This window comes from Erythrolamprus reginae, chromosome 6 (assembly GCF_031021105.1).
Source record: "Erythrolamprus reginae isolate rEryReg1 chromosome 6, rEryReg1.hap1, whole genome shotgun sequence".
NCBI classification, from domain to species: domain Eukaryota; kingdom Metazoa; phylum Chordata; class Lepidosauria; order Squamata; family Dipsadidae; genus Erythrolamprus; species Erythrolamprus reginae.
In genome coordinates this window covers 46,416,739-46,444,151 of record NC_091955.1, presented here as the reverse complement: position 1 = coordinate 46,444,151, position 27,413 = coordinate 46,416,739, and the positions used below count along the sequence as shown (strand labels likewise).

The 27,413-nt window shown below is 38.8% G+C and overlaps 1 protein-coding gene across 2 annotated transcripts in view; it reads left to right on the top strand.

The window, feature by feature from the left end:
• PTPRR (protein tyrosine phosphatase receptor type R) overlaps positions 1 to 27,211 on the top strand; it is a 111,588-nt gene extending 84,377 nt beyond the window's left edge. For both annotated transcript variants that reach the window (XM_070755707.1, XM_070755708.1), the window contains 8 exons: positions 1,409 to 1,595; positions 1,804 to 1,888; positions 3,257 to 3,336; positions 3,658 to 3,795; positions 15,654 to 15,764; positions 18,741 to 18,898; positions 23,704 to 23,817; positions 25,926 to 27,211. In XM_070755707.1, coding sequence (XP_070611808.1) covers positions 1,409 to 1,595; positions 1,804 to 1,888; positions 3,257 to 3,336; positions 3,658 to 3,795; positions 15,654 to 15,764; positions 18,741 to 18,898; positions 23,704 to 23,817; positions 25,926 to 26,019 — 967 coding nt within the window. In that variant the 3' untranslated portion in view covers positions 26,020 to 27,211. The remainder of the gene's footprint in view (positions 1 to 1,408; positions 1,596 to 1,803; positions 1,889 to 3,256; positions 3,337 to 3,657; positions 3,796 to 15,653; positions 15,765 to 18,740; positions 18,899 to 23,703; positions 23,818 to 25,925) is intronic.
• Positions 27,212 to 27,413: the final 202 nt, after the last annotated feature.

The window sequence follows — 27,413 nt, the reverse complement described above, 5'->3', positions numbered from 1 at the left end:
ATATTTCTTCTAGGAAGGCCTTTACTTTCAATGTTATCATTAAACTAGTGTTCTTATTTTTAGTTATTTCTTTTATTTTTGTCACTTGAATGAGTTAGAGTCAATATAATAATACTGCTGGTTATATCTTCAATGAATTTCTTTTGTTTATTTTAGGGGAGAAAAAATAATTGGGTTCACAAAGAAGGGTGGAGGCAGAATAGTTCCCTCACTTCAAATATATTGAAGCATGTACTATTTCAGCCTGAAGGCATGATTGTTGGTCAATAACACCAAGTGCCTAATGCTCAGGCCTCTGAAGGGTCTCTGGCTAAAATTTACTTCAAAACTATAGAGAGATAAGAAAGAAAGACGTGGTCTTCAGATTGCTTATTAACAATCAACATATAGGTAGCAGACAAATAAAAAAGTTTGGTTAGATAACCTATTTTAAATTTAGTCATTTCTTAATTGACATATTCATTCTCCTATATCATTTTAATAATATTTCAATAGCCATATTTATGAATTATACTGTTTCCAAAATGATTTCCAGCTTTTAGGTGTAAACAATAATGTTTGGCAGCCTCTTCCAATTTTCTATCTTCTACTTGTACAGTACTATTCTAATGATTTGCATAATGTTATACCAAGCATTTAAATAAAATTTGTTATTCCATGCTTTTAACTCTCAAAGGTGTTACCAAGTGATTAATGTAAAGGGGAAATTCATCCAGAAAAGGAACCATCACATCCCCATCAGATCCTGAATGGGACATGATAAGCATATATCTGATGGTGCCAATAAATAGTTGTAGCAAGTATCTTTTTACAATAAGTAAAAGTGACAACCAAATACATAGAGTAATTTCAAATTGAGTAAACTGGCTAGGAAGATCTGTTCAACCAACAGTTGTCTTGCCACAGTAGGTTGGATCACAGATTTTTCACATCCATTGATTAGTTGCAGAATTAGACAATAATATATAGAAGTTACTGTTCTATTTTATGGACTTGCCCACTTGAAAAATGGGACAGTGAACTCTAGTATCTTTTCTCAATAAAAATTTGATATTTTTTTTTAGTGATAAAAGATACTAGAGTTCACTGTCCTATATGGCACTCCTAAAAAACAACTGGATTTTTCTTGAAAACTGGCTTGAGGCTCCTGCTTTTATTAGGGCATTGGTCAGAACCCTGACACAATATACTTTTCTTTATTTGTAGTGCAAACACCAACATTAAGAAATTTCAAAGAGACTTTTACAAAGTACTGTAATACGTTTCTCTGTATTCAGTGGCATTTATTCTCCAATAAATATGCATATTTTCTTATTCAAGTACAGTATTATTCATCAAATTTCAATTTATCAGATAGATTCACATAAACAATTAATTACAAATACATATTATATTTGTTATCATACAGAAGAGGATCCAACGTCTCGCTCACCTTAGATATGAGCAGCTTGGGATGTGTCGAACCCTTAATAGCTGTGCCCACGCCAAGGGAAAAAGTAGCAATGGAGTATCTACAGTCAGCTAGCAGAATATTGACCAAAGAGCAATTAAAAGATGTAGTTGCAAGTTCTCATTTACTTCAGACAGAATTCATGGTAAGTCTGTAATACTGCTTTGTTAATAATAGAACCACCCCATACTCTTTCTGCTTTTTAACTTAAACAGATTATTTATTAAAAAAAAACAACAACAATACTGTGGCTTTGTGAGAAACCTTCCTACAAGTACAATAAATCATTGTTAATATTGATACTAAGAATTGCTCATAATAAAAATTGTGGGGGTTCTTTTTTCTCTCTTTAGGAAATTCCCATGAATTTTGTCAATCCTAAAGAAATAGACATCCCTAGTCATGGAACCAAAAATCGTTATAAAACAATTCTTCCAAGTAAGTTGATTTAAAGTGATACTTTTATCACTTAATTCTCCATTTGCTTATCATCAGCTTTTTAATTCTTAATTTATAGGTGCTCTTGAATTAAAGCAACCTAGGATGATTACAAATTGATTTGTGAAATAATATTTTCTTAATATGCATTATTGTTATTGCTGCTATCACAATCCCAACTGATGAACTGCATTTGACTTCTTAAGCCCAACTTGTGTAGATGTATCAAATTGCATGCATAACTAAATAAGCATTTATGCTACCATGAACTTTATTAATCTACCTTACTGTTGGAAACTTATATTAAAATAGTTTGTTCATATCAATGAAACTTAAGTATTTTCAAATTTTCTACTACTTTCCTTTGTCAAAGTATGTTTCCTCAAGAATGTGATTTTGCTGAAACATATGTTAAAGAGCCATAAGATTAACTGTGATTAAGTAGCGATGGGGAGAAGGGAAAAAATAGACTAAACCAAAACACAGCATACAGTTTACTCCAGTAAAGAGCCATAATTGTACTGTGTACCCACTGCTACGTAGGAAAGTTAATACAGTAATGAATCTGGCAGAAGATGGACCCAGCTTTCCCTTTTCTTTAAGTGATGTATTTTACTCAATCAACAGTGGTAAAGCTGAAATTGAGGTTTCTATAGCTCAGAAAGATTTAAAAATAATCTTCTGTGCTGCAAAAAATAGGATTAATTTAATATTTTTAATACAATAAGGCGTATTCCTACTCCAAATGGAATACCACTGAATATGCTCATATAGGTACAATAATCAGTATACTCTTTGAATTGCATGGGATTTACTTGATCTCAGCTTTGTTGCCCAGTTCTGATGCAGGTATGATACTAAATGGAGGAGGCAAAATTGATCCCTCCCAGTGTTACAATAAGAGAGATAAGCACAAGCCTCTGACTACCTTATCTGACAATAGGAGACTGGGAATTACATTCTATGATAAAATTAGGTTTTAATTTATAGATAGCTATTTCAGATGATTTCAGAGGATATAATGTACTTTCTCCCTTCAAGTCTTCAAAACTATTGGAAAAATATCTATCCATGCACATAAAGAACATGAATATTGGAAATAGATTATCCTCCCCTTTTCCTTTGCATAAAATTAAAAAGCAGACAGAAGACAGTATAAATCCTTCATGGTTGGGGTTTGTTTGGTTTTTTTGGTTTCACAGCTTTTCTGGAATGTTTAGAAGGATTTGTAACACCTTCCATACCTATAGCTGTCAATATCATTGCATAAATCATCAAGCTTCTTTTAAAAAATCCTTATGCTTTTATGACATTTCCTTTTACTACTTTAGGTTTTCATTTCCATTTCCACCTGTGTTGTCTTTACAGATCCTGTAAGCAGGGTATATTTGAAACCAAGGAACCCAGGGGATGTTTTGAGCACCTACATAAATGCTAACTACATCAGAGTAAGTACACTGATGTGCAGTGTGCTGACTTGCCGACATATATTTCATCTTCATGCTTCCCATTCAGTTCTTCTCTTATCAAAACACCTAGCTTAATACTATTAGTACTATCAACTTCCACTGCCTTTTACTATTGACAGTAGATAGTAGACTATGTATATACTGCATAAAATGAGCAATCATTCCATAAAGTGCTGTTCTGAAGTGTATTGGTCTTTTAACTAAAGCTTTGTTCAAGATATGTTGATTATCTTCTGGTTTCTTCTCAGCATGTTAGAGACACATATTTTAATATGACTGTTCCATCTTTGTATTAATTAGGGATATGCTGGCAAAGAGAAGGCTTTCATTGCAACTCAGGGTCCTATGATTAATACTGTGAATGATTTCTGGCTGATGGTATGGCAAGAAGACAGTCCTGTTATTGTTATGATCACAAAACTGAAGGAGAAAAATGAGGTAAGACTTTTTAGCTAATCAATCATGGACATTTTGTCGAGTTCTAAAACATAAAAATAAAAATCTAACCCAGCCAATACTACTATCTATTAAAACACCTTAACTAATTTAACATGGATATGTATTTCAAAAATATGCATTACTTTTCAGATTTGAAATAGTAATAATTTTGTTCTGAATCCATTTCAATTGAAATAGAGCTGGAAGGGACTTGAAGTTCCTCTTTCCAAGGCCTTGTTCAAGCAGGAGACTCTATTCCATTTCAGACAAGTGACTGTCCAGTCTCTTCTTAAAAGTAATAAAATACTCACAACTTCTGAAGGCAAAGCTGTTTCTCTGGTTATCGCATTTTTCACAGTATAAGACACACCTTCCCCCCCCCCTCAAAAAGAGGATGGAAATGTTGGTGTATCTTATACACTGAATACAGCCATTTCTGCTGTCCTGAAGCCTGCCCCCACATCCCATTTTTGGACAGAGGATTTGGGAAGCCTTCAGAGAGCTCCTGAATGCTGGAGGATGGCAAAAATGGCCCTGACCTTGCAAAAAATGGGATATTTTTCACCCATTTTTCCCACAAAAACAAAAGCATTTTTACCTTCCCCCAGTCCCCAGGAGCTCTCTGCAGACTCCCTAGACCATTTGCCCAGGCAATTTTTTTTTTGGGGTGGGGGGGGGGACAGATGAAAACTGGACCATTTTTGCCATCTCCCACCATCCAGGAGTTCCCTGCAGGCTTCCGAGACCCTTTGCCCATCCACTTTTTACCCAAAAAAATGATGGGGGGAACAGTCTGGTTTTTGCAAAAATTGGGTTATTTTTGCCTTCTAATTACCCCATCTAGCATAACTGGAGGAGGAATTCTGGGAGTTGAAGTCAACTAGTCTTAAAGCTTTCAAGTCTGAAGGCTCCTGGGTTAGGTATTAGGGGTACAAGGGTATTCAAACTTGGCAAGTTTAAAACTTCAACTCCCATTCCTGAGCTAGCATGTTTGGAGGAGGAATTCTGGGAGTTGATGTCCACAAGTCTTAAAACTGTCAAGTTGGAAGTTTGTAAAAAGTGTACATGTTTGTAAAAAGTATTCTGCTACACTGGTATTTTATTAATTAATATATTACTACACCATTTGGTTCAGAATACTTTTTTCCATGTTTTCCACCTCTAAAATCAAAGTGTGTCTTATACTCCAGTGAGTCTTAAATTTCTAAAAATAGGGTAATTGTTCACATTGTTAGGAATTTTCTCCTTACTTATGAAACTTCTCTAAGAAGTTTTTCCTTACCTAAGGAACTTATCTAAATTTCTCCTGTCATGGTGTGAAAATCCTATTTATCAATAATTACTCAATGTATAAATAACTGGTCAACCATTTACTACCATGAAATGCTGCACTATATTAAATGTAACTATCAGTCTATCTAGCACAATATTCTTATCTGTAACTGTGGCGTCCCAGCATTACACAAAGTTTGCCAGCTCTTTCTGAATATGTCAAGGATAGAACCTGATTAAATCTATATTTAATGTGGAAGCTCTGATGTCTTAAGGATATTGAGAAGTTTGCTGTATCTTTTGACTGAAATCAGAAATTAGTTGAGTCCTGATTTGAAATAATAGTTTTATTTGTTTAATTTTTTAATTTTTTATTGATATAAGTATTGGATTCTAACAAGGAAAGGACTATAGACAGTTATCTATAAAGTAGTATCTTAACATGTGTAACTAAAAACATATAAAAGAATATTTTCTAAGGAAATGTGTGATATTATAAATAGTGCCTTATCAGCACTGATCAAAATAATTCTGAAAATCTATCCTATTTTAAAAAAGTCACTTCTAACACTGTTTGAAAAGAATGGCTTGAAAGAAACACAAAGTAATTCTCAACATATCAGGAAGCCCTGTGTTTACCTGAATTGCTCCCACTCATTACAATACTGTTTCTGCACATTGTCCTACACTGAGGGTGGCAATTTCCGCATAATAAAAAAGACGGAGATTTCTTAAGGAAATCCCAGGCTACATGGACATTTGTGTTTATATGAGCTTCTCATATTTGATCAAATCATTATAAGAATGTTTATAAGACAGAATTTTTTTTCTTCTGTGACTTTTCTTCTTTTGATAAACAGAAAAGTTTACCCAATAAAAAGGGCAGTAAATATTTACAAGACGTAGGGCATCCAAACATTTTATATCCTACTGAAATATCCCAATAAGTTATATTTTTGACTGCAATGTGTTTATCAAAGCAGAAGTGATTTTTATGTAGCAGTGCTGTTGTGGAGAAAGTTTTCATACATTTTCTCTTAATCGTCCTGCAAGGAAAATAGGAATATTTTTAATGATATTAAATTACAACATTTCCTCCCTTCAAAGTGTTTAGAGGTGAGTATTTCTTCCACAACCTTGCATAACAAAGGAAGAAAATTAGCAGTCTGTGGAAAATAAATAGTAAGTTTTTTTTACTCTGTCCATCACAGACCCCAGTATAAATTAGTTTGCCTCTCCCCGCACCACAAAAATCAAGAAGATATGTCTGTATGAGCTATCCAATCTTAACCAAGCATTGGAAGATTCTTAAAAGGCCCCATATCTTAGAATGAGGATGAGAAAAACATTACTGATTATTCTCTTAACAGTTCTTTACTTTCTCTTCCATTGCGTTCCTCCAGCCACCAACTGAAAAAATCCATTTTGTTAGCTAGCCAGGACAATAAGGGAAATCAGGATGTAATATTATGATCTAAGCAAAAGGTAACAAATTCTCATAGTGAGGAAAGGACAGTTCAGAGAAAATTGTTATAGCTAGTATATTTATGTATAGTGTGCCCCATCTGTGCTACTTCTTATTATTCCTTCCTTCATTAATTGCACTGTGGACTTAGAATCTGGATTTAGGGCAAAATGTTATAAGTCACCAGGCTCAAGGTTGACTCAGCCTTCCATCCTTCCAAGGTTGGTAAAATGAGGATCCAGATTGTTTGGGCCAATATACTGACTCTGTAAATTGCTTAAAGAGGGCTGAAAAGCACTGTGAAGTGGTATGTAAATCTAAGTGCTACTGCTATTATAAAGTGGAGTATTTTACCAGCCAGTATTCCACAGTATTGTCTTCATTGGACTATCCTGGATTTTTTTATATAGTTTTAATTTCTGTGAAAGCAGGGAATAACCATAATAATCTATAGTATATCAACTCTATTACTAGAATGGAATGGAATGGAACGGAATAGAACAGAAACCAATTAAGGGATACAGAAATTGAAAACATAGATAAAATGCTAAGAACTATAGTTGCCAATGTCTCTCAGGCTAAAAGACAGGCATATTATGTGTTGTGGTTTCCTCTGGGCCAGCTCCTGCCCCAAGGACTGTGGGGGTCGGGGTGGGTGAATCCTCCCAGTGTCAGAAGCCAGTTTTACTGCCAACTGCTTCTGACAGCGAAGCGTCTGTAGCTGATACTGCAAGTGAAATGGAATCCTCAGAGGGGGTAATGGCATACAGCCCATTAGTTAGTCGCCCCATGAGTGATTCATCATCGTTATCATCAATGGATTTGGAAGGAGAGACATTCATTGATGTCTAGGAAAGAGCAACTGTGTAAATACTACAGGAAATAAAGAAGATCACCTGTGACTGGGTGTAATTAGACTAATTGGGGGCTGCTGTTAAATTGTCAGTGTTCTGGCCTCTGGGTGTGGAAGTTTATCCATTCGGTGAGAAAGAGACATGTATTTTTGTATCAGGATTCTACAAGGACTCTCTTTGAACTGTTTCCAGGACTTTTGAACTAAATCATAGTCAGGTTTGTGACTTGAGAACTCTTGAAGGAGAGTGGCAGTGACATCTTCACAGCTGCTTGTTATCTGCTTTGTGTTTGTTTATTGTTCTTCACAGCATTCAAGGCGGTTGCTTTGAAGGTGAGCCCTTTGACTGACTAAAAGTGTGTTTGGCTCCTATTTTACTTTCGATAAAAACAGTGTTGTTGACTATACAACTGTGTGTGTCTGAATTCCTACCTTTGAACTTAATTGAGGGCTCATGCCGAGAAGCCTGGCAGAACAAATATGTTTCTTATTTTGATTTGAATTGGAGCAAAATCATCCTTCCAACATAAATTTCTGAACTCTACAACATGAAAAAACATAACGGCCACAAATAGAAAAGAGTTCAAGCATAATCCGTATAGCCCTGGGAAGAATTGAGTATTGAAAATTAAGCTAAGCTTCTGGAATATTATTCTCCCTATGTCTCCATGATAACAACCCAAGTTATCAATGGCAGAAGACCAACTCGTGTATTGTTTAACAATAGTAACATTCTTGCAATAATCTTAGAGTTTTCAGTCACATTTATTACAGTAAGCTAGAACAAGATTCAGTTTACTGATAACTTTTGTTTCCAACTGGATCTCAATGTACTTGGCCAATTTACATATGACCTATCCTTTGTATATTCTACTAAACATACTATACATCTGTTGCTTTTCCTGTAACCTTTCATTGCTACTTTACTAAAACCTTGCAGATAGCTTAATTATGTACCCTAGGGGTGGCTCTCAATGGGTTACTAAATTATCATTTTCAATAACTCCAATCAATGTACAGAAAGAACTACTGGAGTTGGTTATGCTATTTGGAATAGCACAACTTTCCATGCTACAAATATTGTGTAAGTTTCCAAAATTCCACTTATTACACTCTTTCCTTTCCATCACATGGCTTCTTTTTTCTGTCTAGCCTAATAATATCACAACATACTTCTAACAGTTTGCAACAACATTAATTAAGGTTTTGGGTGTTGCTGAATTATTATATTATAGATCGTATAATTAATTTAATGGATTTAATATTTAGAGTCTAATAAAACACAATTGGAAACCTTAATTATTTCACATTGATTATGCAACCCTGGGGTCACAGGCTGAACTACCTGGTATCAATTGTATGAATGAAATTCAAAAGGGGACATTTTCTGCACAGTCCATTTGCATATTTAGCTATATTTTAATGAGGATTTAGCCATTTCAATTTGTCCAAGAGATTGCTAGTTTAATTTTGTGTATAATTCATTCCAGGTAATGCATGTGCACCAAAAATGTATTACAACTCTGTGTTCAAGTGAGGCTTTAATGAAAAGTTTAGACATTATTTTAAGAAATAATAATAATAATAATAATAATAATAATAATAATAATAATAGAAGGCCAACTCTGTGGGACCTTATTGGCCACTGGGATTAGTGCGGCAGAAGACGGTCCCGGAGGTATTCTGGTCCGATGTGACCAGAAACTGATCGGCAGCCAGTGCAGACCGCGGAGTGTTGGCGAAACGTGGGCAGATCTTGGATGCCCCATGATTGCTCTCGCGGCCGCATTCTGCACAATCTGAAGTTTCCGAACACTTTTCAAAGGAAGCCATATGTAGAGAGCATTGCAGTAGTCGAACATTGAGGTGATGAGGGTATGAGTGACTGTGAGCAGTGACTCCCAATCCAAATAGGGCCGCAACTGGTGTACCAGGCGGACCTGGGCAAACGCCCTCCACGCCACAACTGAAAGATGGTGCTCTAGTGTTAGCTGTGGATCGAGGAGGATGCCCAAGTTGCGGACCCTCTCTAAGGGGTCAATAATTCCCCCTCCAGAGTAATGGATGGACAGATGGAATTGTCCTTGGGAGGCAAGACCCAAAGCCACTCCGTCTTGTCAGGGTTGAGTTTGAGCCTGTTGACACCCATCCAGACCCCAACAGCCTCCAGACACCGGCACATCACTTCCACTGCTTCACTGACTGGACATGGGTATCATCAGCGTACTGATGATACCTCACCCTATGCTCTTGGATGATCTCACCCAGTGGTTTCATGTAGATATTAAATAGCAGGGGGAGAGGACCGACCCCTGAAGCACCCCATAAGGGAGACACCTAGAGGTTGACCTCTGACCCCCCACTAACACAGACTGTGACTGACCGGAGATGAAGGAGGAGAACCACTGAAGGACAGTGCCTCACACTCACAACCCCTCCAGCCGGCACAGAAGGATAACATGGTCGATGGTATCGAAAGCCGCTGAGAGGTCAAGAAGCACCAGGACAGAGGACAAGCCCCTGTCCCGGGCCCAGCAGAGATCATCCATCAGTGCGACCAAAGCATTTTCCGTGCTGTATCTGGGACTGAATCCTGACTGTTGAGGGCCTAAATAATCGGTTTCTTTCAAGGACCACTGGAGCTGGAGCGCCAACACCATAAAGGGAGGGTCGGAGACTGGACAATAGTTATTAAGTATGGCTGGATCCAGGGAAGGCTTCTTGAGGAGGGGACACACAAGTGCCTCCTTGTAAGGAGCCGGGAAGGACCCCACCCCCAAAGAAGCGTTGACAATTCCCTTGACCCAGCTCCGTGTCACCTCTCTGCTGGCTGAAACCAGCCAAGAGGGACACAGATCTAGTAGGCAAGTGGCGGAACTCACAGCTCCAATGGCCTTGTCCATCAGGTGTCACCAGGTCAAACTCCACCCAGACAGATGGACAAGGACGGGCTCCAGTCACCTCAACTGACTCATTGTCAGTTAGCACTGCTATACAATTGGAGTCAAGGTCTGTCCAGATCTGAGTGACTTTATCAGCGAAAAACGAGTTAAAATCCTCGGCATTGCTCTGCAAGGGCTCCCTAACTCCCCCCTGATTAAGAAGGGAGTGGGTCACCCTAAACAGAGCGGCCAGGTGGGATTCCACTGATGTAATCAAGGCGGCATACTATGCGCATCTTGCCGTCTTGAGTGCCACTTTGTAAGTCTTAATATGAGCTCTTACAAGCAGTGTTCCCTCTAATTTTTGGGGGGGGGGTGGGCGGAAAAGTATAGTGTCTGAGCGGCAGTCCCTTCGGGACTGGGTGGCACAGAAATAATAAATAAATAAGTAAACAAACAAACAAACAACAAATAAAAAACCCAGCCTGTTTTGCCTCAGAGAATTTCAAAATAAAATACTGTACTGTGTGTCTATAACAGTGAGCTCATAATAGGGCAACTCTATCGATATCAAAATGCCACTTAAATAGTTGAGCTAGTTTCAAACTAGATTTTGATTTTCTTTCTCTCTTCCTTACTCCCATTCTTTTTCTTTCTCTTTTCCTTCCTCTCTTTTTTCTATCTGTTTCTCTCTCTTCCTCTCTTCCTCTCTCTCTCCTTCCCTCTCACTCTTTCCCTCTCGGCTTCTGGGCAGGTTTGGAAAACTCTGAGTTGATGATGATTTTTAAGTGAGCGATTGCTCACTGCTCGGCTTAGAGGGAACTATGCTTACAAGTGTTCGGTCAGATTTGGATTTACTCTTCCACCATCGCTTCTCTAGATGTCTCTTCTGGCGTTTCAACACCCAGAGTTCTTTGGTAAACCAAGGAGCTCTCTGGGGTCTAGTGCCACATTTAGGTCGCAATGGCACAATTCGGTAGACAATTCAGTCAAGAGCCTCCATCGCAGCCCTGTTCCAGGCCACATCAAGTGACTCTGCCGAGCTGTGGATGAATGAATCCGGTAAGACCCCAAGCACCGTCTGAAAACCTTCTGGATCCATCAGACGTCTGGGGAGAAGCCACCTAGTCAGTTCCGCCTCCCTGCGGGGAAGGATTGGAACCTTGAAGTCAAGCCGTAGCAGGAAATGGTCTGACCATGACAAAGGCACAACTTCTAAGCCCCTTAGTTTCAGACCATTACTCAACTGCTCTGAGAGAAATATCATATCGGGTGCGTGCCCCTCCCCTCATGAGTTGGACTCTGAACTACTTGGGTCAGGTCCATGGCTGTCATGGTGGCCATGAACTCCTGTGCTAGTTCAGAGGATTCACCGAGCGATGGCAGGTTCAAGTCCCCCAGGACAATAAGTCCAGGGGACTCCACTGCCAGCCCGGCTATCTTCTCGAGCAGCACAGGCAGGGCTGTTGACACACAGCTGGGAGGCAGGTACATGAGCAACAAGCCCACCTGAACCTCTAGGTCTAACTTCACAAGAAGGGACTCACAACCCTCAATCTCGGGAGCAGCGTGTCTGCGCAAGCTAATAGAGTGGCTACAATGGCCACTCCTCCCCCCCTTCCCTGGAGTCATGGCTGATGCTGTACCTGAAACCCGGCTGGGCACATTTTAGAGAAGGGAACTCCCCCCTCTGTGCCCAGCCAGGTCTCAGTCACACATACCAGGTCGGCCTCCTCCTCCAGGATCAAGTTCCAGATGAGGAGAGCCTTGTTAACTACCGACCTGGCATTGAGCAGCAGCAACCTGAGTCCAGGGTCTGGAGTTCGCAGAGAGGGGCGGCATACAAATCTAAATAATAAATAAATAAATAAATAAATAAATAAAATAAATTACACTCATCACCAGAGCCCTGGGTTGATTCCAAGGGGCCGGAACATGGGATTGCAATGCAGTACAAATCCAATAATTAAAACTATAGCTAAAACCCACTATCATTTAAAAACAGTCAATACTACCAAATCATAAGCACACATAAATCTTATTAGCCACAAAGGGGATATATCAATTATCCCATGCCTGGCGACATAGATGGGTCTTCAGAGTCTTGTGGAAGGCGAGGAGGGTGGGGGCAGTTTGAATCTCCAGAGGGAGTTGATTCCAGAGGGACGGGGCCGCCACAGAGAAGGCTCTTCCCCTGGGTCCTGTCAGACGACATTGTTTAGTTGACGGGACCTGGAGAAGGCCAACTCTGTGGAACCTAATCAGCCGCTGGAATTCATGCGGCAGAAGGCGGTCCCATAGGTATTCTGGTAGCTATAAACCAGTAACATGTACATTAAAAGTCACATTGCAAATCAAATGTTTTTGTAATTAACATTTCAACCTGCAACACATGATGTAGCAACACAAGATGAGAATCAGAGTAAAATTAAATTTAGTGAAAAGGAAAAAAAAACACAAATCATCTTGTTTTACATTATATATTTTTAATCTCTTGTGCCTAATCAGTAGTTACAATGTTGACTGTTTTAGTGAATATGGCTTACATTTTTCTTTTATATAGAACAAAAATATAAAAATAAAATGAATAATAATAATTTTTGGAATCACAACTGCTTCTGTGCAATTATGAAAATGGTGTATCAATTGTATACTTTATTGATTGTGATTAATAGATTTTGACCTCCGCATCTTTTACCTATGTGATTAACATCTAAATGGTTGCAGAAAATATGAAAATTCATAAAATATACAATATTGCAGATTGGTACATGTGAATTTGAATTCCAGATTTGCAACTAAATATTACTTTAATTAGTCATTTGTCTTGAGTTAACTGGTTTCATGATACAGCATCAATGATTTGCTTGTAACTGTTTTACTAATGTTATGGTGCATATTAGCAGTTATAATGACAATTGTATCTGGGATTTACATATTGCCCTTCATTCCTTCTTCAGTGCCAAGTGGGTATTGCTAGAATACTAGCAGTAATGTGTTAAAAATAAATCTGTTGGGTTATGTTGAAAGTTAGAAGCAGCTGTGAAGTGGGTAGCCTAAGAGAACAATAAATTTCATTGTCCACCCAAAGCTGTCTGCCAGTTATACGTCTGGGAACAAGATAAGAAAAACATTTCTTTAGCTTTTAAGGAGTTGAATATATTTGATCTATTATCAAGAAATCACAGAAGGATGTTGAACAGGCAGCAATATTTTATGTTGGCCTTCTTAATGTTGGCAAGAACACATCTTCCCAGGGAGGGGAAGGCATATATGATAGGCTTTTTGTATCATTATTAGTCTTTCCATGTAATTAAGGAACCCCTGGGTCACATGGGCTAGGATCTTGAACATTTGAATACAAGCTTAAAAGGTGGGCGGTGTTTTGACCCTGTTAGTAGCAGGACTCTTTGATTTCCAGAAGGCAGCTCCAACTTTCTCTTTGAATGGAGAGTTCTTACATTAGTTAGAATAATTTGATGTTACAAAGTAGATGGTCATCACATAAATGCTGAATATCTATCAGGTAAAGATTTTTTTTTACAAAAGTCAAAAACATTGATTATTCACAAATATCATAATTAGTTATTGTAAAATATTTTCCCATTGCTTAACCGATGAGCTATCTTATAAGACTTAAAAGTAATAGGGTTGTTGTTTGTTGTTGCTTTATTCCAAATATTGGTGTACAGCAATTTCATTACTTTATGATAATTATAAGTACAGCTTCTAAATAATGATAATATGAATAATATTATTTTATGCATATATTATAATCTTATTTCGTTTAAATGAACAATGAATAATAGTGCATAGATTATTTCTCTTTCTTTGTTCAAGAATCTGCTTTGCTATTACATGATGCTTGTTTGGGGTTCAAGTTTATTATTTTTAGAACTTTATTTAAACTGGAGTTCAATATCTTTTGCAATCAAGATGGAGCTACTGAATATAACCAGTTATGCCCAATTAATGGGACAAATGTATTTAACATGGTTATGTAGGATCCAACTCACTGTTCCTTTAAAATTGAGAATAGTGTTAATACATTCCACAGTTGAAAATAAGCATAGTATTGATGTTGGTGAAATTAGTATGTCTTAAGCTGTTGCCAGATATAAATATAAAACATAATTAAAACTTGTGCATGTAAACATATTTAGCCTTTTTGTTTTTAATTTTTAAAGATTTCTTTATAAGATTTATTAACCTCTGGGTAGATCAAAGAAAACCATCTAGGGATAAAATAAAATATGTAGTAATTAAATGTAGGCCTTCAAAATGCCTATTAATTAGTAACACTCAATCCCTAAGATCTGTCAGAGAAACTTTCTAAGATTTGCTTAATCATAATTCTGGTTATTTATGGTTGTTCTTTTTAATTCCTTGAGAGAAAAAGCTTACAAGGCTCCTGAGTGACCCAGGCATTTGATTTCAGAGAATGGAGTTATTAAGAAAGCCTGTGCATAGTTCATCATTTAAGCAGTTATCTTACTGCTAATGATCAACAGTACATTGATTTGACCATAAACACTTCTTTATTTAAAAAAAGCATTTTAAAGAAACAATAATAGAATAGAATTCTTTATTGGCCAAGTGTGATTACACACACAAGGAATTTGTCTTTGGTGCATATGCTCTCAGTGTACATTAAAGAAAAAGATACATTTGTCAAGAATCATGAGGTACAACACTTAATGATTGCCATAGGGGTCAAATAAGCAATGAGGAAACAATATTAATAAAAATCTTAAGGATACAAGCAACAAGTCATACAGTCATAAGTGGGAGGAAATGGGTGATAAGAATGATGGGAAAAAACTAATAGTAATAGTAGTGCAGACTTAGTAAATAGTTTGACAGTGTTGAGGTAATTATTTGTTTAGCAGAGTGATGGCATTCAGGGAAAACCTGTTCTTGTATCTAGTTGTCTCGGTGTGCAGTGCTCTGTAGCGATGTTTTGAGGGTAGGAGTTGAAACAGTTTATGTCCAGGATGCGAGGGATCAGTAAATATTTTCACTGACCTCATTTTGACTTGTGCAGTTTAATTTAATTCAATTTAAAAGAAGTTAATTTGGAATGCTGAAATTGATTATTCTAGGTATCTTGGAACCAAAAGTCTCCACAAAATAACATTCTATTGCAGTTTTATTTATTAAAATATTTGTGTGCCAACCTATACTCATGTCATTAGGGAAGCTTACAAGATATGCAGATAGGTTTAATGTCAATTTATGTTCATAACCATTTACCATGTAAAATTCTAGAAATATTAATGATGAAGCAGTTACAATGTCTGCCATATTTGTGACAAATACAACTTTCAAGAAAAATTAAAATTAATTTACTATTTTATTTAAAGCATTATTTAATCCTTTTTTCTAGAAATGTGTGCTGTATTGGCCAGAGAAGAGAGGAATATATGGAAAAGTGGAAGTACTTGTTGACAATGTGCAGGAATGTGAAAATTATACTATCCGCAATCTAACATTAAAGGTACTTTAATGGTTTTTATGTTGTTTTGTTTCAAATCACTATATGTAGTTATTAGTTCACACCATCTATAGTATTGAACTGAACATGACTTCAATAGCTAATTGGTTCAAAGAAAGTATCTTACACAAGAATATATAAAAACTAAATATTATAGAAATATAAAAGATAGAGATAGAGATTATGAATAAAATTGTCAGCCTTTTTCAACCAATAGCCTTACAAAATGGTAGACATCATAATCTGTTACTTATGAATTAGGATAATTACAGTGAATGCCTAGAAGATAGTTTGAGAAAGGTTATGTATAGTGTTGGGCGAACCGAACCTGCAAAGTTCGGGTTCGTAAAGTTCGGGTTTGGGTTCGGCGTTCAGCCGAACACCGCGAAACACTGCCGCCCGGGAGGAGAGTGGGGAACCCCATCATGGGATTTCCCACCTCCTTTTGCTTGCAGCGGTGCAAGCAAAAGGAGGTGGGAAATCCCACGAGGGGATTCTGGGGGCGGGGCCTTGATGTTATGGAGACTACTTCCTGGCTGGCCGAAACAGGGAGGAAGGAGTAGTGGAAGATATATAGTATTAGGGAAAATATATAGATTAGGAAAATATATAGATTAGGGACGATTATTGCACTGCATTTAGCAGTGAAAATAATTAGAATAGGGAAGACTATTGCACTGATATGACAGTGACACATAGATTAGGGAAGATAATTACACTGGGATTGGCAGTGGAATTTATAGATTAGGGAAGACTATCACACTAAGAACAGCAGTGGAAGATATCTAGATTAGGGAAGAATATTAATACACTCGCTTTTCTAATGGAAGATACTTTTCACAAAAGTAATGGAACAATATGATTTATATTGATTCAACAGTCGGGTCTCAGGCCTGGTTACAGCATGGAAACTGCTTTGGTCGCATTGATGGATGATCTCTGGCGGGCCCGGGACAGGGGTTTATCCTCTGTCCTGGTGCATCTTGACCTCTCAGTGCCTTTCGATACCATCCACCATGGTATCCTTCTGGGCCGGCTGGAAGGGTTGGGAGTGGGAGGCACTGTTCTTCAGTGGTTCTCCTCCTACCTCTCTGGTCAGTCACAGTCTGTGTTAGTGGGGGGTCAGAGGTCGACCTCTAGGTCTCTCCCTTGTGGGGTGCCTCAGGGGTCATTCCTCCCCCCCCCCCTGCTATTTAATATCTACATGAAACCGCTTGGTGAGATCATCCAAGGGCATGGGTGAGGTATCATCAGTATGCTGATGATACCCAGCTGTACTTCTCCACCCCATGTCCAGTCAACGAAGCAGTGGAAGTGATGTGCTGGTGCCTGAAGGCTGTTAGGATCTGGATGGGTGTCAACAGACTCAAACTTAACCCTGATAAGACAGAGTGGCTGTGGGTTTTGCCTCCCAAGGACAATTCCATCTATCTGTCCATTACCCTGGGGGTGGAATTACTGACCCCCTCAGAGAGGGTTCACAACTTGGGCGTCCGCCTCGATCCAGAGCTGACATTAGAGAACCATCTTTCAGCTGTGGCGAAGGGGGCATTTGCTCAGGTTCACCTGGTGCACCAGTTGCGGCCCTATCTGGACAGGGAGTCACTGCTCACAGTCACTCGTGCCCTCATCATCTCGAGGTTCGTCTACTGTAATGCTCTCTACATGGGGCTACCTTTGAAGAGTGTTCAGGAACTTCAGATTGTGCAGAATGCAGCTGCGAGAGTTATCATGAGCTTCCCTAGGTATGCCCATGTTACATCAACACTCCGCAGTCTGCATTGGTTGCCGATCAGTTTCCGGTCACAATTCAAAGTGTTGGTTATGACCTATAAAGCCCTTCATGGCATCAGACCAGAATATCTCCGAGACCACCTTCTGCTGCACTAATCCTAGCAACCGGTTAGGTCCCACCGAGTTGGCCTTCTCTGAGTCCCGTTCATAAAACAATGTCATCTGGCGAGAGCCAGGGAATGAGCCTTCTCTGTGGCGGCCCCAACCCTCTGGAATCAACTCCTCCCGGAGATTAAGATTGCCCCCACCCTCCTTGCCTTTCGCAAACTCCTCAAAATCCACCTCTGCCGTCAGGCATGCCGAAATTGATTCCCCCGAGCCATTTCCATTTTACGCAAGGTTTGTCTGAGATGTATGATTGGTTTTAAATTGCTGGATTTGTGCCGTGTTTTGTGTTGTGAGCTGCTCTGAGTCTCCGAAGAGGGGCGGCATACAAATCTAATAAATAATAATAATAGTAATAGTAATAGTAATAATATACTGATATAATGAAAGAAATGAAAGAAATGAATTGAGTAGTAAATATATCTTAAAATTCCTAACAACAATCATTCCTCCTATGAATAATGTATATTGACATTGTTATAATTACATTAAGATATGAATAGTGTTTCTTTTTTTCTTTTTTCTTTTTTCTTTCCTTCTTAGGTTTTAAAGAGAAGTAAATTTGGATATTTCTTTTTTTAAGGGCAGCTACGATAAAATGAGGGGGGTGTTAAATAAAAGCAGAAATGAGTTTAGTAAGAAGGCTAGAAGTGAACTGAAGCATGATGTCATAGTTATGAAAAACAGCAAATAGCCAAGAGAAATCTATATAGCTATAGCACTTTAAATGCAAATGAAGGCGAAGAACAATACCCAAAATCCGGATGATAGTATATTGAAAGGAGGTAGCACAGGATGAATGATATATACCAGAATAAGTTGAATAAATTGGAAAATTTGATTAATTTGACTAAGAATTTGGCATATGATATTATATTGTATTTTATTTTAATTTGAGGTATGTAAATTGGAATCTCTGTAAGGTGTGAAAAACAATAAAAAATTTATACCCAAAACAACCAAGCCTCACAGAACACCAAGGACCCCAAAGTATTTGTTTTTCTGAGTGCAGAAATACATTGTACCTGAGTGCAGAAATACATTGTTCACAAAAATTGTTAAATTGTTCATCATTTTCAGCAAGGAAATCAGTCAAGGAATGTCAAGCATTACTGGTACACTTCCTGGCCAGATCACAAAACTCCAGTCAGTGCTCAACCTCTTTTACAACTCATGCTGGATGTAGAAGAAGACAAGAAGGCTTCAACTGATAGAGGTCCTATAATTGTTCATTGCAGGTAATTTTCACCTTAAATATGTTTTTAAATTTAGATTTTAATGGAGCAGGATAGGAATTACAGTGGTACCTCGGTTCTCGACCACAATTCGTTCCAGAAGTGTGGTCGAGAACCGATTTGGTCGAGTACCGAATTAATTTATCCCATAGGAAATAATGGAAATGGGTTTAATTGGTTTCCAGCCCCTATTTCCTTTATTTCCTATGGGATAAAGATCTGAGGTCTAAGCGCTCCAAGCTGTAGGAAGGGTGGGGGCAGCTGCAATACCGGCAGTTTCGGGGAGCTCCTTTCCTCAGTGGTTCGTCTTCTTCCCTTTAAGCAGCTACACCAACTTTCTCCTTCTCGGCAACGGCGGCTTTCCTTTAAGCAGCAGCAGCGCCGGGAACATCACATGAGAAAGGGAAGCTGCTGATGTTCCTGGCGCTGCTGCTGCTCGAAGGAAAGCCGCTGACGCCGTCAGGAAGGAGAAAGTTGGTGTAGCTGCTTAAAGGGAAGACAAACCACTGAGGAAAGGAGCCCCCCCAAAACTGCCGGTATTGCAGCCGCCCCCACCCTTCCTACACCTTTCCCTCCAAGCTGTAGGAAGGGTGGGGGCAGCTGCAATACCGGCAGCTTCGGGAGGCCGTCTTTCCTCAGTGGTTCGTCTTCTTCTCTTTAAGCAGCTACACCAACTTTATCCTTCCTGATGGTGGCGGCGGCTTTCCTTAGAGCAGCAGCAGCGCCGGGAACATCACATGAGAAAGGGAAGCCGCTGACGTTCCCGGTGCTGCTGCTGCTCGAAGGAAAGCCGCTGACGCCATGAGGAAGGAGAAAGTTGGTGTAGCTGCTTAAAGGGAAGACAAACCACTGAGGAAAGGAGCCCCCCCGAAACTGCCGGTATTGCAGCCGCCCCCACCCTTCCTACACCTTTCCGCTCCAAGCTGTAGGAAGGGTGGGGGCAGCTGCAATACTGACAGCTTTGGGGGGCCTCCTTTCCTCAGGGGTTCGTCTTCTTCCCTTTAAGCAACTACACCAACTTTCTCCTTCCCGATGGTGGCGGCGGCTTTCCTTTGAGCAGCAGCAGCGCCGGGAATGTCACATGAGAAAGGGAAGCCGCTGACGTTCCCGGCGCTGCTGAGTGCCCTCCACAAAAGGCTGGGAAACACAACTTTTTAGGAGTCGCGCATTCTGGGTCCCCCCACGAAGGGAGGGGGGAGCGAGGGACGGACGTTTTGTTTCTCTCTGACTGACCAGCTACGAATGAAACCATTCTCCTCCCTCCCGAAACCCGCCGGCCCAACTAGGACCAAGTTATCTTGCCAAGCGGGCGGCGAGGGAACCCCGTCGTGTTGGGGATCCTGGAAGTGGACTTGGTGGAGGCTCCCCACGCCGGGGACGGTGCCCCAGAGACGGTTGGTGGTGCCCCTCAGCAGGCAGCCGCTCTTGCTCGTGAAGGTGGTGAGGTACTCAATGAGGGGCTCAAGGCACCGTGGCCCATCCGGACTTAGGAAGCGGGGCGAGTTAACTACCGCGCAGCGCGGGCCGTGCGCCACAGCCTCATGGCGGACTAGAAGCCGAGTTTGGAACGGAAACAGAGAGCAGTGTGGCCGGGGGAAGAGAGCGGGAAAAAAAGTTAGGCAAAAAAGTTGGGTCTGACGCCGCCTCAGGTCCCTTCCTACAGCTTGGAGCATTTAGACTAGAGACATGGGAGGCTGTTTAGTGGGCGGCCAGGATGGGCGTGTCGGATTCCGACTCCCATTCCATCTCACCCCGTCCCCTCAGATCTTGTAGCATTTCAGATAATGAACAAAATTTTCTCTGGCTGTTCGGTATCCGAATTTTTGTTCAGATACCGAAGCAAATTTTTGCCGAAAATTTTGTTCGGTATCCGAAATGTATGAGAACCAAAGCGTTCGAGTACCGAGGTACCACTGTATATGAATTAAAATTGATTCTTGCAATATTGATAGTAGTACATATCAAGAAAGTGGAAAGCTGATTCAGTTACACTGTAAGGAGCTTTTTATTTAACTCCATTCAGTCTACATGAAAAATATCTTTCCAAGCTTCTGGCAAGAATCTTTCTCAGCCTAATCTGGGTTTAGTGGTAATTAAAACTGGTCCTTTTTTCATGCAAATTTTATGGCCTACCTATATTCTATCATTATCCAAAAGACAAAAATCATTCCCCTTATTATATGTCTTCTTCAATTCAGGCAGGTCCCCTATTTGCTGCCTAAAACAGATTTGGTGCTCAGTAGTAGCCTTTTGCTTGCCTGTTCCATTATGATCCATTTACATCTTAAATGGAGGAACAACTGACATTGTCCTTGCAGCCAACCAGAAATGTATCTCCTGCCCGTGTTGCCCAGCTTCAGTTCATTTTCATACTATTCTCATATTGAACTGTCACAAACTCTTCAGAATGGATCATCTCCAGTACTTTTTTCTGATACAGTAACAGCTATGACTATGATTGGCTGTATGGCTTGGCATATTCCCTCTCTTTAGTGCCTGATCATTGCCCTAAGCTTGCAGATCTGCTATGTTCTCTGTGTTTTGTTTTATAATCTTGCAATTGATCCAAAAGTGGCCTATTAAATTAATGAACTGTGCCAAACCTTAGGGCAGTGATGGCGAACTTATGGCACAGGTGCCACAGGTGGCATGCGGAACCTTATCTGCTGGCATGCAAGCGGTTGCCCTAGCTCAGTTCCAACATGCATGTATGTGCCAGTCAGCAGATTTTTGGCTTAGAGAGAGGCTCTGGGAGGGCATTTTTTGCTTCCAGAAAGCCTCAGGGGGGATGGGGGAAGCCTGTGGAGCCTGGGGAGGGTGAAACAAGAGCCTACTTGGCCCATCAGAAGTTAGGAAACAGGCTGTTTCCAGCATCCAGAGGACCTCCAGGGGGCAGAGGAAGCTGGTTTTACCTTCCCCAGGCATTGAATTATGAGTGTGGGCACTCACGCATGCGCGTGCACGCTCTTGTGGCACCTGAGGAAAAAAAGGGTCGCCATCACTGCTCTAGGGAATTGTGCTCCGTTGAACTATTAACATTTTCTAGTAGACACCCCTGTTGTTTAATGCCCAATCTGAGTGACACATGGTCCCTAGATTTTCCACACCCTGTCTACAATATTGTAAAGCTTCCTTTCATTTCTCTTTATCTGTTTATACATCTATGTTATAACTGCAAGATAGAAAGTTTGAAGTTTGTTTTTAATAAAGCTAAGTTATCATTTCTTCCTTGTTACAAAGTTTCCATGGCTCTGCACAGTAAGGTAGGAACCAAAGAGCAACCTTTTCCCCATACAGTATACTTTGATGACTGTAGCATGAGAGTACAGGTAGTCCTCAACATATGACCACAATTGAGCCCAAAATTTATGTTATTAAGTTGCTGACTCAATTGTTAAGTGAATCACTGCAGTTGATAAGTTAGTAACCCACTTGTTGCTGTAAGTGAATGTGGCTTCTCAGAAGCTTGCAAAGACCATCACATGATCCTAGGACACTGTAACAGTCATAAGTATGAACCAATTGCCAAGCATCTGAATTTCAATCACATGATCATGGAGATGCTACATAGGTTGTAACTGTGAAAAACTGTCATAAGTCACTTTTTTCAGTGTCGTTGTAACTTTGACTAAATGAACTATTGTAAATCGAGGACTGTTTGTAATAATGCCACAAAAGTGAGTAGAAAGAAGAATCTACTTCAGTGGTGAAGGAGATACTGTGGGAAACAGGTGTGAAGGTATCATGTGTGCAAACCTCTGAGAAACCAAGGAATGGAATGGGGACTGGCGAGGAAGGACTGAACACCAGCTTGGCCTCAAATGGAAACTGGACAAGGAAACCTTACTAAATAGATAAGAAAGGAGCAGGAATAGGGAAAAACAATTCACCTGCAGTGTGGAATTTATAACAAACAATGATTGACACCAGTCTTGCATCCAAATCAGAGAATAATCCAGAACTCTTCTTTAGTGGATGTTTTTAGAAAACACTGAATTTCCCTTCCATCACAATTTTAGTAAGATCCCAGGTTTTACTGTAGCTTTTGATAATCATTTACAATGTGAATCATACCATGTGTTGATCTGAAAATACCTATTTTCTCACCCAGTGTAAGGGGAGCTTATTTTTAATAGCAGTTCACAGAATAAATTTTCCCCTTATCTTCTCTTCTACAATGTGGATTTTTAAAAAATCAGAAAAATTATACTTGCATGAGTTTATCGTATTATGGCAGGAAATGTTCATATTTGTATTATGATCTCAATTGTGCAATGAAAAAGGAAAAATACAAAAGTGTCTGGAAAACTAAGAAGTTAATCTAACAATAGGCATTCTTAATTCTCTCAGAGCTAAAGAACATAGACATGTATTTTGTTTTTGCAATATATTATAAGAATTTAGATATTCAAAAGTTTATGGGGCTGAAAATTGCTGCATTTTTAAGGTGCATCATCTGCATCTATTTAATCTTATATTTTTGCATGGAACAGAAATCAAAAATTTCAGCTAATCTACATTTGTCAAATTGCTAAACTACTAAACAAATTTAAATTTCTATGCTGCCCAGAGTCACTTTGTAAGAGAGATTGGCAACATAGAAATTTAATACATAAATAAATAAAAACAAACAAATGCTCTGCTGAGAAAATGGTTATCTCAGATAAAATGATTATCTGAGATTATCGTATGAGTAAATTAGGAACAAAACCATTCTCTGTCTTCTATGGAGAATATTTCAAAACTTAAATATCCTATGATACCATTTTAATAATATTCGGCTTTGGTTTAATTGTTTTCCTTGACAGTGCTGGAATAGGAAGAACAGGGTGTTTCATTGCTACTGGAATTGGTTGCCACCAGCTCAGGGAAGCAGGAGTTGTTGATGCATTGAGTATTGTCTGCCAACTGCGTTTGGACAGGTAGGATACAAAATCCATTAATATTTGCCACACAATATTTTTAAGGGTCACTGTCATTCATGTCATGAACATTATAATTCTGAAATTTTTCTAGGATCAAAGGGAAACAAATGAACAATAGAAGCAAGCAACATTAACAGAAAATAGCTGCATTGGATGTAAAATCAATTTAAGGTTTTTGCAAACTCAATTTCCCCTTCATCCAACATTTCAGTCCACACCCTTTGTGCTTATTTATAATAAAGGAAATAATTGGTGATGCACCCATTAAATTCCATCATGGCCCTTTCCTATGGATTTTAGGGGCAAGCTCATGAATGCATTTAGCAAAATACAAAATACAAACAAGCATTCAAAGCAACATTATCAGCAGACAAATGGTGGGAGAAGTCATTTGATCTTTCCATGCTGGCAGTGCCCCTTTGTTCTGTAAATTCTAGGATTATCCTACTTGACAACCCTTAGATGGATTAGACTGTAGTTCCTATCATCACAGCCAGACTATTTGTGTGGTAGCTGTAGCCTGTTAGAAAAATGCCAGGCTGAGAATGACCAGTTTATTCCAAAGCTTAGTGGAATTCTATAATGTGCCTTTAAAAGTATCTGGGCCATGTATTTTACTTTTATAGTCAGATTAAATACAGTTCTGCTGTCCATTCTGAAATGAGTCACTGCTGCAGCATTTCTTCGATGTCAGCTGGTGAGACAGGAAGCCTGTGAGGCATTAGAAAAAGGACAGGAAAACCTGCAGTCTGTACGTGTGCTCTAGGACCATAACAGGTCACACATTTAGTGTCAGAATGCAAATTCATGGACATTGGCAGACACATTCAAATTTTCTTAAACGTTTGAAGATGCACGTTGCTTGTTCTGAATTTTAAATTGATAAATAGTTCAAGAGCTGGGGTAGCATCCTCTGAAGAAAGGCAAACAAAATCAAAACATCTAACTGCTGAACTGCATAGCCCAAATGAATAATTGAAAAGCAGCAGATAGAGTTCTTCCAAGTTGGAGCATTGAATGTATTTTAATACTTATAGGTAAAGTGTAGCTGTTGAGCTTTGACATACTGCTCTGGCTGATAGTATGATTGTGATTGTGATTCGTTTGGATGAACGGGTTTAAATGTATGGTATTTTAAGATTTGAGTTTTATGGTTGGGTTTTATAATTTATATCTGTATTTTGTATTGATTTTATCTTGTAAGCCGCGCTGAGTCCCCTGAAGAAGGCCAGCCTAGAAAGTATTGAGCATCTTCCTCAATGCTTAGGCCCAAACCAGTAGTGGGTTTCAATTAACTATGCTACCGGTTCGGGATCGGGAGCATGTGTGTGCAGAATCTTCTGTGCATTCACAGAGCATTTTTGTGGATGTCTAGGTTGGTAGGTGGAGCCTCCTGCCACTGCTGCTACCGGTTCATTGAACTGGTGAGAACTGGTAGCAACCCACCACTGGCCCAAACATCATTTGGAAGTGAAGTGAAGGAAAATGGTGGTTGCCAAATGCCCAAACATCACCCAGTGCTGGAGAATACTCAAGGTGGAGACTATTCAGAAAAAATGTATTAGAAATTCTGAGTAGGAAATGTGGATAAGGCAAACATTCCTTTTATTATTATTTTTGAAAACAGTGTTCTGGAAAAAAAATTGATTCAGTTGCAACTGTAATTGCATCAGCTGGGCTGCTGACATAGACATCAGCAGAGAACCGAAAATGGTCCGAGAAAGAGGTCATTTTCCAAGGTCACATTTCTGTCATTCTGATTTTGGGGAGTGGAGACAGTTGGATGGTACTTGAAATGATACGATCCCCTTCCAAACTAAATTGAAAATGCAGTATGATTAGGCAAAAACCCAGACAGAATATCAAATTCATTCATTCATTCTTTCATTCATCCATTCATTCATATGCTGCCCATTTCATTATTGAAGTGACCCTGCTTACAAAAGGTTAAAAAGATAAATATAAAAATAATTACAATTAATAAGAATTAAATATAAACTAAAAACCACAAAGATGGATGACACAAGGATTTAGGGGGGGAAAGGCATTGTATCATCAGTGAGAATTTACCTTTTTATTTTGCTTTGCTTTCTTTTGCTTTTCAGAGGTGGAATGGTCCAAACAAGTGAACAGTATGAATTTGTTCATCATGCATTGAATCTATATGAAAGCAGACTCTCCACTGAAGCTGTCCAATGAAACCAAGATGGAAAAATTAAACAGGTCACTCTTTTTTGAGGTAATTTATTTCATTACCTACCAGCAACTTCTTCAAGAGGTTGACAGTCGTAGAAGGAGAAGCAGAGCATTCAACCTGTCAAAGGAATGTGGATCATTGTTTTAAAAAAAGCATTGAAGATTGATGGACTCTTGTCTTGAATGTATTGTGAGTTCCTGAAACAGTTTTAATGAAGGTTAATATGCTGATGTTACATTGAATTTTTCACGCATATACACACATATACATGTGTGTGTGCATATATTAAGGAAGACTTATTTCTGTATTAATAGAATATAAAACACAGAATGTATGTATGTATGTATGAATGTATGTATATATGTATGTATGTATGTATAACAACTGGATGTGAGAAATTTCATGGAAGAAATGTGTATACATGCTTCAATGTTTCCAAAGTCTGTTTTGTGAATAGCTAGTCAGATGTTCAATTGTACCTATTAAGTACTACTCCCTATTATGTGGTAAACTTAATTTGGAGCTCCTTGGATTCTTGGTGGTAAAATCTGCAAGAGGGTAGTTATGAGTACTAATTTCACAAAATGCTACAGAGGAAAAATAAATAAATTTGTGGGGTTTTAAATGAATAAAAATTAATAACTATTTTATATGATGACTCTAGTAAATACTCATAAATATTTGCTGCAAATAGTGAATAATGTAAAACATTGGGAACACAATAAGTGGAACACTTATTGTATTTCCTGTGCAAAACCTATCAAAAAAGATAAAATTATTTTTTAAAAAAGGAATGCATTTTAATGAAGTTTGCTGGGTTCTCTTGAACTTCTATCTAATTTCAATGGAGCTAGGTCAAGACAAATTCCTAATAAATTGCATCCAATGTCATTTTGCAATAGCTATACATTTATTCAATACAATCTACTATGTTAAGAACATTTTTTACTTCAGAACAGAATTCTGTGTATGTTTAACTCATTTGAGTTATTTTACAAACAAACTGAAAAGGATCTTTGTAACATATATTTATATGGTAATTTTTAAAATATTTCTTTGTCTTTTAAAAAAAGTTGTAACCCTCTACTCACATGTGATGTTGGATGCTTGGAGAAACAAAATCTTGAAAGCTTTGTTAAACATAAAATTTCTTTATTTTTTTCCCCTTGCCTAGTTGTTACAGGAAAAAAATAGTTGGCATTTCACCTTCAACAAACTCAAGAGTTTTCAGCACACAATTTATTCACAGCTTTTTAAAGCAAATGATGTTACTTTTGCTTCATGTAGTCAATAAACTGCATATAAAGATGCTTGTAATTTTTAAAATTTTGTTTTGGTCATTATCATCAAATGTTGCTACTTTTCTGTTGGAATATTCAATGATAAAATATTCTGC